The sequence below is a fragment of the Schistocerca piceifrons genome, chromosome 1 (assembly GCF_021461385.2).
Source record: "Schistocerca piceifrons isolate TAMUIC-IGC-003096 chromosome 1, iqSchPice1.1, whole genome shotgun sequence".
In the NCBI taxonomy this organism is placed as follows: domain Eukaryota; kingdom Metazoa; phylum Arthropoda; class Insecta; order Orthoptera; family Acrididae; genus Schistocerca; species Schistocerca piceifrons.
This window is the reverse complement of record NC_060138.1, coordinates 430,944,221-430,958,182: the sequence shown is the minus strand read 5'-3', so window position 1 is coordinate 430,958,182 and position 13,962 is coordinate 430,944,221. Positions and strand designations below refer to the sequence as shown.

Genomic DNA, 13,962 nt, shown 5'->3' with positions numbered 1-13,962 from the left:
CACACAAGACAACGTAGAAAAAATTTCCAGTTGGTGTGACGAGTGGCAGCTATCCCTAAATGTGAAAAAATGTAAATTAATGTGGATGAGTAGGAAGATCAAACCTGTAATGTTTGGATACAGTATTACTAGTGTCGTCCTTGACACAGTCAAGTTGTTTAAGTATCTGGGCATAACATTGCAAAGCGATATGAGGTGGAACAAGCTTGTGAAAACTGTGGTAGGGAAGGTGAATGGTCAACTTCAGTTTATGGGGAGAATTTTAGGAAAGAGCGGTTCACCTGTAAATGAGACCACGTATAGGATGCTGGTGTGACCTATTCTTGATTACCACTCAGGTGTTTAGGATCCGTACCAAGTCAGATTGAAGGAACACATTGAAGCAATTCAGAGATGGGCTGCTAGATTTGTTAGTGTTAGGTTTGAACAACATGTATGTGTTATGGAGGTGCTTCAGGAACTCAAATGTGAATCCCTGGAGGGAAAGTGACGTTCTTTTTGAGAAACACTATTGAGAGAATTTAGACAACCAACATTTGAAGCTAACTGCTGAATTATTCTACTGTCACCAACATACGTTGTGTGTAAGATCCATGAAGATATGATACAAGAAATTAGGGCTTATATGGAGGCATATAGACAGTTTTTTTACCCCCCTCGCTATATTTCCGAGTTGAACAGGAAATCAAATGACCAGTTGTGGTGCAGGGTACTCTGCGCCATGCACTAGACGGTGGCTTGCATAGTATCTATGTGCATTTAGGGTATGTATTCATGTCCTCTAGGAAGATTTTTCATCAGAATAAAAAAACTCCATTGCAAACACAACATAGAGATGTGTAGCCTACATGGAAACTATTTTTACTTCTAGTATTATGGTTGTGAATTGTGCAGTTCATTCCAAAATTCATTCTTCTTATTAAGCATGAATCCCAGTAGGGAATACGTGTATCTCCATATATTATAAAAATGTATATATGTACATACGTATGTTCAATGTATCCTCCTAAACTACTGAATCAGTTTCAATCAAACTCGATACACAAATCTCTTGCTATCCGGAAGGAAGTGCTGTGGTGGCAAGAATCGCCTATTCCTCAGAATGGTGGAGGCTGAAAATAAGCATAACACATCGTGTGCAAATATACAGGCTATATTCATCCATATTTGATAATGAGAGCACTTAGTGACTTGCAGCAAACTTCACATGTAATTTCAAACCTTTATAAAGCTTTTTCTTGCTCCACAAAACGATGAAAGGAAAAAAAATTATCACTTATTACATTTTCATGCACTAAAACTGCCACATCTGGCATGATCTTCTAATTTATTATTTCTTTACCACTAACTCTCACAACAGTATCCACATATATTACTGAACCTACCTGCAAAATTGTATCATTGTACAACACACAGTCGAGGAGGTATGACGTCGTCAGTACTGACTAGCTTCAAAAACTAGGTTTTCTTAAAACAGAGCACAAATTACACAGAGTATACTCATCCAGTGTATGGTAATGAGAGCACTTAGTGACTTCCAACAAACTTTAAACATAATTTTGAACCTTTTCTAATTTTTTTTCTTGCTTACGTGCTTAATGTCAGATATTTAATGCATTAACTTATTTGTAAAGTAATCAGAATTTTGAAACTGTTTTATACAGGGGAGTGTTTACTGGGTACTTACTGCCTGGAAAGGAGGACTACAGGGGTGGGAATGAAAAGTGGATGACATTGTACCATAACTCAGGAACATCTGAAGCAATTTCAAATATTTATTAGGTACATGGCTTATTACTTTTATAAAAATATTATGGGAGTAAGATTCCCCACTACAACTAGGGTGGGGGATATGGATGAAAAGGAGTGACATAATAAGTGGTGTGAGTTCACAAACCTCTTGTCGACCCCTGTTCATGAGTCTGGATATTTTGACATTGGCTTCTTAATATATATTCCTTACTGTCATTTCTTGCTAATAAATTTAGCTTATTCCCTAGAATAAGCAGCTTTCACTCAGTTGATACTTGGCATAAATCAAACCTGCATTTGGATTGGAGTTCCTTAACTCTTGTGCAAAAAGGTCTGTAGCATACTGCTGCATCCATTTTCAGTAAGCTACCAGTTGAATTCAAAAATCTTAGCAGTAATCCATGCACTTTCAAATCAAAACTGAAGAGTTTTCTCATGGGTACTCCTTCTGTTCTTTTGAGGAGTTCCTTGAAAAATTAAGCTGATTCTTATTGTATTGTTGATTGTGTTTACTTAAACTTATTGGCTGACTTTTTTTGGGTTCAAGAACATTTATATTTATCTGTTATTACTTTTATGGTGTAACTTCATGTACTGACACGTTCCATGACCTTGGATATTTGCTCCTCAGTTTGGTCCTACGGAACTTGACATGTAAATAAATAAATAAATAACAGGTGTAGAGATGTTGAGGGATAAACAAAGCAGGCAGAGTGCATCCTTCCAAGTTTCTATTTTGGCATAAATATTCACAACCTTGCTTGGTTATACTATATACAGCATCATCACTTGTAAGTCTGATCATTTTATAACTGATTTGCTGTATCATAAGTTATTTCAGGTGAAGGTATTTTGTCAGTGCTCACAATTCATTGTTATGCATGTTGCTGTTGGTTGTTAGTTGCTTTGCTATATAGCAAGTAAATCAAGTAATCAAATCCAAGAAGGAAAAGGGACATCATAAAGAGTGTGCCACCTCCATCCCTTCCCCCTCCCCCCCCCTCCCCCCCCCCTCCCCCCCCCACACACACACACACATATACATGTATGCAGAAGGTTTAAAGACAGAAAAAATGAAACCAAAATTTTATGATAGGGAAATTTGATTCAGACCAAGTAAGTGACCACATTGCAATGATTTTAATGAAAAAAAAGTTGTCATGTCTAATTTCTGTCTATCATATTAAAGGAAATCACAGCAGTAAAGAATCTAAATATAAAACAGTGAAACAATAAGAGGATATGGTTAAATAAGTAACTCTTCTATTGTGATGGATGTTGAGGGATAACCAAAGCAGGCAGAGTGCATCTGATCTGAATTGAAGTTTGTGTTGTGGAGGGCATCAACTTGGGTAGTTTGTGCAGCAATGTTGACCATAGTGCTGTGGTGGTGTAATGGTTAGCATTTCTGTTAATAAGTAAGAAGACCAGGGTTTGAGTCCTAGCTATAGCAAAAATTTTAATTTGCTTCTTCTGCTTCCATCATTATCACACATAAAGATGAGACTTAAATGTCTCAGGGAGAACTTTAATTATAAGATCTATAAAATCTGAAATTTGGAAAGAAATGTTGAAAGAGAAGTGTTTGCTTTCATACAAGTTATGACCTGCTGCATTCTGTCGTACTTGTGGTGGGAGTGTACAAACTGTTACCAAAAAATGCACAGCAGAGGGTACCACTCATTAGAGTTTCTTCCCAGTTACAGTCAGTTATGGAACACCAAAGTAATGACTGTTTACATACCTCTTTGTGTACCATAATTAGTCTGAGTCTTCATGGTCTCTACAGGTGTGATACCTTGGAAGTTGTAGAATATTTCTAGATTCCTTACTTACTATCTGAAATTTTTGTAAGCAACTTTCTGGAGATGATGGACATCCATCTAAAAGTGTCTGACATTTCACATTTATCAGCATTTCCCTGATGCTGTCCCATATGTCAGATTAATCTGTGACTATGTAATATGTGCAACAGGGTACTATTTTGACTGTATTTGTTAAGCTAAGACCCCACACCAGATTAAAATCCAGGTTCAAATCCTGGTCTGACATAATGTTTTAAGCTATCCCTTGTAGTCATTGTAGCAAATACTCAGTACTCAGCAGTAAAAGAAAATTTAAGTCTCAGGGTAGTGTTTTATTAATGTATCTCTTGCCTGTATGTCCTTTCCTGTCTGTTGAAATTTTGGCACAATGTTGCATTCAGATATGCATGTTTTTGTAGACCCACTAGAGAGCCATATGGTATATAAATACATATATTTTATTTATTATTTTTATGCCATATGGCATTCCAGAAGGTATATGAAGACGCACGCATATTCACATGCAACAATGTGTTGCAAAGCATGGGTGAAGAACTGAAACTTCCTGGCAGATTAAAACTGTGTGCACCGACCAAGACTCAAACTCGGGACCTTTGCCTTTCGCGGGCAAGTGCTCTACCATCTGAGCTACCGAAGCACGACTCACGCCCGGCCCTCACAGCTTTACTTCTGCCAGTATCTCATCTCCTACCTTCCAAACTTGACAGAAGCTCTCCTGCGAATCTTGCAGAACTAGCACTCCTGAAAGAAAGGATACTGCGGAGACATGGCTTAACCACAGCCTGGGGGATGTTTCCAGAATGAGATTTTAACTCTGCAGCGGAGTGTGCACTGATATGAAACTTCCTGACAGATTAAAACTGTGCGCACCGACCGAGACTCGAACTCGAGACCTTTGCCTTTCGCGGGCAAGTGCTCTACCATCTGAGCTACCGAAGCACGACTCATGCCCGGCCCTCACAGCTTCATCAGTCGTGCTTCGGTAGCTCAGATGGTATAGCACTTGCCCGCGAAAGGCGAAGGTCCCGAGTTCGAGTCTCAGTCGGTGCACACAGTTTTAATCTGCCAGGAAGTTTCATATCAGTGCACACTCCGCTGCAGAGTGAAAATCTCATTCTGGAAACATCACCCAGGCTGTGGCTAAGCCATGTCTCTGCAGTATCCTTTCTTTCAAGAGTGCTAGTTCTGCAAGGTTCGCAGGAGAGCTTCTGTAAAGTTTGGAAGGTAGGAGACGAGATACTGGCAGAAGTAAAGCTGTGAGGGCCGGGCGTGAGTCATGCTTCGGTAGCTCAGAAGGTAGAGCACTTGCCCGCGAAAGGCAAAGGTCCCGAGTTCGAGTCTCGGTCAGTGCACACAGTTTTAATCTTCCAGGAAGTTTCATATCAGCGCACGCTCCGCTGCAGAGTGAAAATCTCATTATGAGTGAAGAACTATTGGAAATTTATGATTTTATATAAACAAACATTTACATTTTTATTTATATAGGTGTGAAGTGATGAACCCATATGTCACTCAGAGTAACAAATTGTATGCAATATCAGAGAATTTAATTTTGCTTAATTGCATTTACACAGCATTCAATAGATGTGGTGTCCATCTTGTGTGAAACGTACATTTGGTTAATTCTTCACATAAAAATTTATGGTATTCTTTCTTCTGATGTTCTTAAAGGATCTGCAATTTCATACATGTGAATCACTAATTGTCAAGTACAGTATTGTGTACTTTCTTCACGTTTTCACCAATGATAGCAGTTTTGGGATGTCTCTCAGATTAAATATTTACAAGGGAACATATATTTGACAATGAAAGCTTCACATTTTCTTATAAATTTTAACACTGAGCAGTAAGGCAATTTAAAATGAATTTGTGGTTATATTCATTGAGATAATTCAGTTGTTATATTTTCTTTATTTCAGTACACTGGCGGAGGAAAGCATTAATGCTAATGTATGTTGCTTGATTACTGACAGTGAGGTAGTACAGAATCAATGACATAAGTATATCAGTATTGCTTTTTGTATTAAAACAAGTTAGATAGATTTACAAAGACTGCTGTTGGTGCTGTTTGTAAAGAAAAGAATGAAGATGGAGACATCATCTGCCAATAACCTTATGCAAGAAATTGAAGACAATTCAGAAGAGAATAATCAGAAGTGGACAGTCATAGAGACTGCAGAGCTTGAGAGTGTTGATCAGTTCTGGTCTTCCATTGAAATTTTGAACAAAAACTTACATATTGTGCTGCCCCGTGTTTTTGGTTCAGTTCTTGCATTTTCTGGCAAGTTACTAAGTCCCTTAAATAAAAAAGCTATTAATTTCAAAAGTTTTGCATCATTTAATCTTGGAGAAAATGGAACTGCTGTTGATATTCTGGAACAGTTGAAGGTCTGTGGAATGGATATTGAAATGATAGAAGATACTGAAATTTATGTCGCAGAAGTTTGTTATGTTACAGTGCAGAAGTTAATTCTTAATCTTCAAGGTGTTTCTACAAATCTTTGGGTATTAGCTGTTATAGGTGAGTATAAACAACAAATAATATTTTCTCTATATTAAATGCGTCAAAAGTAACAAATCAATAGAAAAACTAATAGTTTGAAAGGTACTGTCAATAATGCAACATAGTTTCTACCCTCTGCCTCCCCCCCCCCCCTTCCCCATTTCTCTCATGCACTGCTGACAATTATTTAAACAGTTTTGTTGAATTGTACATGTAGCAAGTCTACCTCTGTAGCTGAATGGCCTGTGTAAGCGACTGTCCTGCAAAACACCTGCATTCAATGCCTGGTAGTGCCACAGATTTTTCCTTTGTCTGAGGTCCAGAACAGAGTGCACTCAGCCTCATGAGGTCAGCTGAAAAGCGACTTGAATGAGTAGTAGCAACTCTAAGTTCTGAAAAGCTGACCATAGCTGGGAGACTGGGAGAGGAGTCTGCTGATTGCATCCTCTCCCCCCCCCCCCCCCCCCCATTTTACGTCATTTGGCAAATGATTACAAGATATCTGGCCAGCATCACGTGGTCCTATGGGCCTGATCGTGGAGTTACTTTTTTATATGCATTGTAAATAAAACAAAATATATTAGAAAACAATGATCATGCATTTCAGTGAAACCTCCACTCACTACTAACAGCACTTCTTGAATGATTAATTTTCACTTTTTCTGTTTACTTTAGGGATCCGAGTAGATTATTGTAACAGATTTGTTGTTTCAAAAAGCCAGTGTATGCAAGGCACTTATGTGTTCATTTAAAATAATTTCATTTGTATTATCATATGACAAATTCCTCACTTTTATTAAATAGCTTTTTCTACAATCACTGGTCTATATTTTGAAGCACACTTTGATTGTCATCAGCTTACTAATGAAGAAACTTCATTTTAATACTAAAAAAAAAGTGCATGTAAGTGGAATGATATTTTCTGCCAGATGGTATCACAGTGAACTGTCTCTTAGTAGGTAACAACACCAATGATCTCCTTGCTAATGTACATTGGTTGTTAATTAAATGGTATTTTAAACACAGTTGTCAGAATTTGTTCTACAATATTACATTTATCTCTCATAGTTGCAGTTCCAAAGGAAACTGAATGGAATATAATACATATGTATGTAGGGTAGATGCTACCCACCAAAATGGAGAAGGCGCTGCACTGCACGCCTATCTGCTGCTCTGTAGTTCATGTATTTGGGGAGCAGCAGTCTTGTGTTTTACATGTACTAAATGCGTGACCTAAGGATCTTGGAACATATTGTCTGCATTTTCAGAATATATTTGCAATTTAATTTCTTCAGTGTTTAGATGGGGAATAGGCCAAACAAATACTGCTTGACACATTTCATGTGATGCTCATTCTCAACAGAAAATGTTGATTTGTTTCTCACTAAAAAAAAAAAAAGTTTTTTTCAGTCAAATTTTATGTACCCATTTGATAGAAAGATCCCAAATTAGTTTAATATGATAATTGACTTAAGAATATGTCCTAAGAGGTGCAGAAAAAATGTAAAGAATGACCAACAGCAACTGAGTAGTGTTGCTACATGGTGAATAACTGCAGTGCTTCCTGTTTTTGGTGGGTTATCACCTATGTTGACATACTTATTGTATTCCATTCTCAGTTTCCAGACAGGTACTACGCAAACTCATTTGCTTTATCAGCATATATTTTCCTTTATTTCATTTATCTGTCTACTTTTTATTTTGTTTCTAATTGTTTTTGTAATAGTCTTCAAATTTATTGAAAGATTATAGATATATTGCAATATCTAGTATTATAGTTGTGCTGGATCCTATGTAGGGTATTCAAATAAACAGCTGATTTTCTAAAGGTACATAGTTGTGTAAACAGTCAATAAAGAAATGACGTGTTATTTCAAAGTATAGCCATCCTATTATGCATAAATGAGAAATTAGCATGGAAGACACCTATGTGTTTGGTCTTCATTTACTCCTGCTGATGGTAGGCTTTTGATTATATAATGCACATGGAGAAATACAATATTTGACAAAATTTGGAAATTTCAAGTGAAATATGACACAACTCCTGTCAGCCAATTGTTTTGTTAAGATGGCATTCATACATTTATCATTAAAATTAATGACTTTATTTCTCGGATGTTCTATAAATAGTTTCTTCTTTCCAGATCATAAAGATAATGAAGCCATGTATGTGCTTCTTGAAAGCCCAACTCAAGAGACCACTACTGCAAAATTAAAAGTGCAGTCTGTTTTCCCGTTCAAAATTTGCTATAAAGATTGCTGTATAAGACTGATGAAAGTGGAAAATGATAAAGAATGTGATAGCTATTGGCTTAAGAACACACTGCTCACAAAACTGTTAAAGTGGGCCCATTCATTGCCACCTTCAAAGACACCAGTTAAATCTCTTTCATTGATTGGAATTGAAGAGTATGTTAAGCTTTATCACACTCTCAAGGAGAAATATGGATCTCATATGGTTAAGGTAATATTCCCCTCTCTTGATCCATGCATTAACAATTTGAAATGTTGGATTTTCAAAGAGATCGGGAATTTCATTTTGCTTAAAATACTTCTGTGCCTGCTATTTGACAGTCTTTCTCATTAAAGAATTTCCTTAATGAAGATGGTTTTTGAGAAACCAATAAAAACAAAATTTAATACAATAAATTTAATATTGCATTATTTTTAGATTGTTAACCAGATAGTTGTAATATTGCTGCCTTTTTTTTAGTGCAACAGCATGACTTCTACTTAATGTAAAATGATAATGTAAATCATAAACACTCTTCCTAAGAAATTGTGTTCAACAAGAAAATACTTTAGTTGAGAATAGTATGGAAGTGAATATTAACTTTTATTTTTTAATACTTACTGGAGGACACCTTTAAATGAGTCAAAATTTAATCTGTATCCCTTTATTTTTTAAATCTTCTGAAACATAATTGAATTTTACAACATAAATGTAATGTAAAAATAATGAAACACCAGACTATAAGGTGTCTGTAAACTGTAATTTGCACACAGATAACAACACTTGTTGCTAAGTACTGTTACACATGCAGGATTCCTTGCCTGGTACACTTTTATAGCTAGTGCAGAAATTAAATGAAATAAGAATGTAGGTGATTATACTTTACTCACCCCAGAGATATCAACTGATAAAAATAAATTTTACAAAATACATGTTACAGTTTGTCAAAATATACTATTTGGAGAATAATTCTTTTGTAATGCTGATATGCTAAGTATCCTAAAAATAATCACCACATTGGAGTTGAGAGGAAAAACTTAAATTTTTATAATTTAATTTTAGTTATAAGAGCATATTTTTTCACGATTGAAGTTTGTTTCAGAAATTGTTTGGGTCTGTGACTCTATCATAGCATTTCAGTTACTGTTGCAGGGAGCTTTTATTAGGGCAGCTTCTTGTGGTTACTCTTTTAAATAGATTATTTTGCCATAGTTTTGATTGTGTGATAATGTCAAGGAGGAGGGTTACCTATGGCTATTTGATATTTTTTTTTTTTTTTTTTTTAATTTGTCGACATCTGTGGATTCAGTGGAAGCTGTCATCATGACACAAGAGCCTGTAACCACCCACACTGTTCATTTTGCACAGCTGCTTTGCTATCTTTATGGCCCCTCTGATTTTTAATGGCAAGTGATAGACTAGCAAAAACAACGGCTTGTTTAATGGTATGGACCTGTTGATGCACACATAAACAATGAGGCCACACCAGATCAGCAATACTTACAGACTCAAAAGTGGACCATAGTATGAACCACTTTCAGGGCAAATTCCTATAACAAGACACTATTAAAACACCCATGGCAATAACGTACAAGATTAAGAGTACCCTGGGAGAACCACCATGGCAAATCGCCCTCATACCTTATGTTGAAGATGTTAGTGATATGATGGCTAAGATTCTGTGTCGAGGGGGATCAAACCTGTCTACTCGAGCAACTTCCTAGGTTACACTAAGTATGCCGTACATCAGGAATATATGACTTGTTCTTTATGGGTGAAAAGGTTGTCCGATCAACATAAATGTTGTGGAGCACAAGTGATACATATTGTTGAATGTCTGCTTCTTCCTCAATAACATAGTTTTTATTGAACACCAATTAAATACAAATCAGTCAAAGAAAATAATAGATCTTAACTCATCTTGAACTAAACAGAGACAGAGACTTCTAGAGGCGGATATGCCTGGCATTTAATCTGGAGTTTTACTGAATAACTTAACTGTTAATGATGTGTAACACTAACTTTGTCAGGCATTCCAATACAAACCACTCCCTTTTTGCATGCACATGCCATCAATGTACTCAAAGTAGTCGCAACATGCAGCCAGACAGAGAACAGAGACTACACTGCATTAGGAAAATAGACATGTCCACTTACAAGCCAAACTTCAACAGCCAGAAAACAGAATCGAGGAATAACAGAACAATATCTAGAAAATAGCCAAGTATTGCAAGTTCATCATAAATAAGCTCATCAGAGAGTAAGCAGTACACATCAGCAATCTCATACAAGTAGGATCAATCTGCAGGTGTTCACCCCTATGGCTTGGTGCTGGCAGGTGTATCCCTCTGTGCTGGACCTCATTGGATGTGTGTGTAATTATGTTGATAGATCCATTGATACCTCTGGCATGATTACAAGACCTATGGCATGGTCAATATACTACATTGGTGATGATGAACATCAAGAAAAGTGTGGCAGATCCATGCAGTCAAATCAAGCCCTTGTTTTAGCTAGGCAACCATTTGCCTCTAAGCAAAACAAAACAAAAGAAAAACAATGTCAGAGGAACCATCAAGATAGCAAAGCAATGTTAAATGTGAACTGCGAAAAGGGGTACATTGGTTGCTAGTTATTGCAGCATAGCGGGCCCTTCATTCTTGTAGAGCTGCCCCACTGCCCATCGTAAACACCCCCCCCCCCCCCTGTGGGCACCAGGTGCCACCAGCTAATTTGTAAGCACACTGTGTCATGATGGCAGCTTTCCACCAGGTTTACTAATCATAACCAAATAAAAATTAACATAAAATAGCCCCAGCAATAAGGATGTGATGTCCTTCTTCCTTCAGCATGTAACCCAACCGAAATGTTATATGCCAAGAGCCTGCATCTACATCCACATCTGTACTCTGCAAACTGCTGTGAGGTGCATAGCAGAGGGTACATCCCATTGTATCAGTTATTAGGGTTTCTTCCCATTTCATTCATGTATGGAGTGCAGGAATAATGATTGTTTGAATGCCTCTATGCATGCAGTAATTATCTTATCTTCAGGATCCCTATGTGAGTGATATGTAGGTGGTTGTAGTATATTCATAGAGTAATCATTTAAAGCTGGATCTTGAAACTCTGTTAACAGACTTTCTCGGGATAGATGTAAACTATCTTCAAGAGTCTTCCAGTTCAGTTCCTTCAGTATCTCTGTGACACCCTCTCATGGACTAAGCAAACCTGTGACCATTTGTGCTGCCCTCCTCTGTTTACGTTTAGTATCCCCTTTTAGTCCTTTCTGATATGAGTCCAATACACATGAACAATATTCTAGATTTTTAAGCAATCTGCTTTGTAGGCTGATTACACTTCCCCAGAGTTCTACCAATAAACCAAAGTCCATCCCACCTGCTTTACCCATGACTGAATCTATGTGATTATTCCATTTAATATCCTTACAAAGTGCCATACCCAGGTATTCGTATGTGATGACTCTCAGACATATTCAGATAATATATATGAAGCAGTAACTGCACAAGCAACAAGTAGGCATCTTGATGAAAGCTGCCTCCAACAATAGTTGAAACACCAGTAGTCTCAACACATAATGTGGGCAATACCTAGAAAAAAATTACATTAGATACATTTGATAAAAACTTCTTATTAAACTTGAAGAACTCTTTTTTTCTGCTCCTTTTTAAGTACCACAGTGTATGCCCATTTCCTAATTTAATACGTGGTTTCTATTGTTTTCAGATTTGGCCAGAAAGAACAGATCCACAGAAATTTGTTTATGAAGATGTGGCTATAGCAACTTATTTATTGCTGTTGTGGCAAAAACAACGGGAGGAAGCTGGGAGACCACAATGGATGCAGAGTTTTGTTGATCTTGGCTGTGGAAATGGATTGCTTGTGTATATATTAAGTAGTGAAGGCCATGTGGGTAAAGGCCTAGACATTAGAAAAAGATCCATATGGGATGTTTATCCTGAGTCCACACAGCTCCAGGTGAATTAAAATTTGTACAGGAAGAGAGTCTGTTTAAATGTTACTATGGCTTTATGAACAAAATGTAAAATTTTGAAAAAAGTTCAGCCTGGTGAAAAGCTGCTAATTTAAATACACTTTCTTTTCTCTTAACCACATGAGCTGTCAGTTCATTCCAAAGGTAATTTCTTCCCTGCAAGTGTAATTCATGGGGGCAATCACTAGATTGCAGTGTAATACATTTCCTTAGCTAGGTGTTTACAGTAAATAAAACACTTACCTACTGTGTTTCATAGGCATCAGTGAGTTCACTGTCCAGCCACCAGATCCATTCTTGTTTCAACATTGGTGGTTGTTGTATTTAGCAATGGTCCATGGGAGTAAGCAGTGAGAATCCTTGTGTAATAGATACATATCATACTTAGCATTCTTGGCCAGTCGCGGTGGTCTAGCAGTTCTGGCGCTGCAGTCCGGAACCGCGGGACTGCTACGGTCGCAGGTTCAAATCCTGCCTCGGGCATGGATGTGTGTGATGTCCTTAGGTTAGTTAGGTTTAAGTAGTTCTAAGTTCTAGTGGACTTATGACCTAAGATGTTGAGTCCCATAGTGCTCAGAGCCATTTGAACCATACTTAGCATTAATTTACTGAAGTTTGTAAGTCTCAAGGTTTAGTTTATATTGTACATCTATCTGTTAAAATTTTGTTGTTCAGAGTTATATGAGTGCCAATAATTTCAACAATTTGCGTGTTATCACAGCTGAGGCATCTGAACACAGGTGTATGAAGTTAAGACGGATATCGCCACAACTGCTCTGACATTGGTGACCCCAACATTATCAGTCTACAGATACTAGAAGAAGTAGTACAATGTATCATGACTGACCAATGAATTTTCGAAACACTGAAATGCCAGACTCCAAGGGCACTGAGTGCCTGACAGTGTCATGACTTGCTATGCGATTGTCGTCATTCTGGCCTCACAGTCTGACGACACTCTGGTTTGTACATATTAAAGCTAGTTTTCATTATGCAGCATATGCTGCAGGTAGTCGTCTTCCAGATAAAGTTAAAGCTGTTGTAATATCTCAGAGAGAAATTCCCTGGGATGCCATCACAGATCTGGCTGACAGGATTCAGGATTCATCAATGTCACTTTCAGTCAGTAAAGTAACATCAGCATACAACACTGACTCATCATCACCAGTGAGGTGCGTGGATTATGGTTACCTGTCAGATGAAGTGGACACTATGGTTAGTCAAAGGAGTGAACTGCTGGCTTGATACAATTACAGCAAGGATAGAGGTCATTACCACAGAAGATCATGCAGTCATTCCAGAACAAACTCACTGGTTCTAAGTGACACAGAGCAGTCACTTACAACATGTTGGTATCACTTGAAATTTGAGGGTCAGGTGTGCAACTGTACCTAACTGCACGTTTACCCAAACTTAGTGGCAGCCAGACATACATGCATCTGATTGCTCGACAGTCTCTCAGCATCTCTATATTAGTGACCGAAAAATAGGACAGAAATTCCTTTGGAAACAGGCTCAGATTTGTGCAGTTTCCACAGATTTTCTGTATAATTGCTGGCTGCCATCTATGTTCTGCCTTTCTGCCAATAACCATTCATCAGTAGTCACATACAGAACAGAACATGTTGAGGTG

General features: G+C 37.5%; 1 protein-coding gene across 1 annotated transcript in view; it reads left to right on the top strand.

The window, feature by feature from the left end:
* LOC124791272 (probable tRNA (uracil-O(2)-)-methyltransferase) overlaps nucleotides 1–13,962 on the top strand; it is a 31,755-nt gene that overhangs the window by 10,140 nt on the left and 7,653 nt on the right. The window contains exons 3-5 of the mRNA XM_047257847.1: nucleotides 5,498–6,099; nucleotides 8,226–8,545; nucleotides 12,062–12,313. Coding sequence (XP_047113803.1) covers nucleotides 5,661–6,099; nucleotides 8,226–8,545; nucleotides 12,062–12,313 — 1,011 coding nt within the window. The 5' untranslated portion in view covers nucleotides 5,498–5,660. The remainder of the gene's footprint in view (nucleotides 1–5,497; nucleotides 6,100–8,225; nucleotides 8,546–12,061; nucleotides 12,314–13,962) is intronic.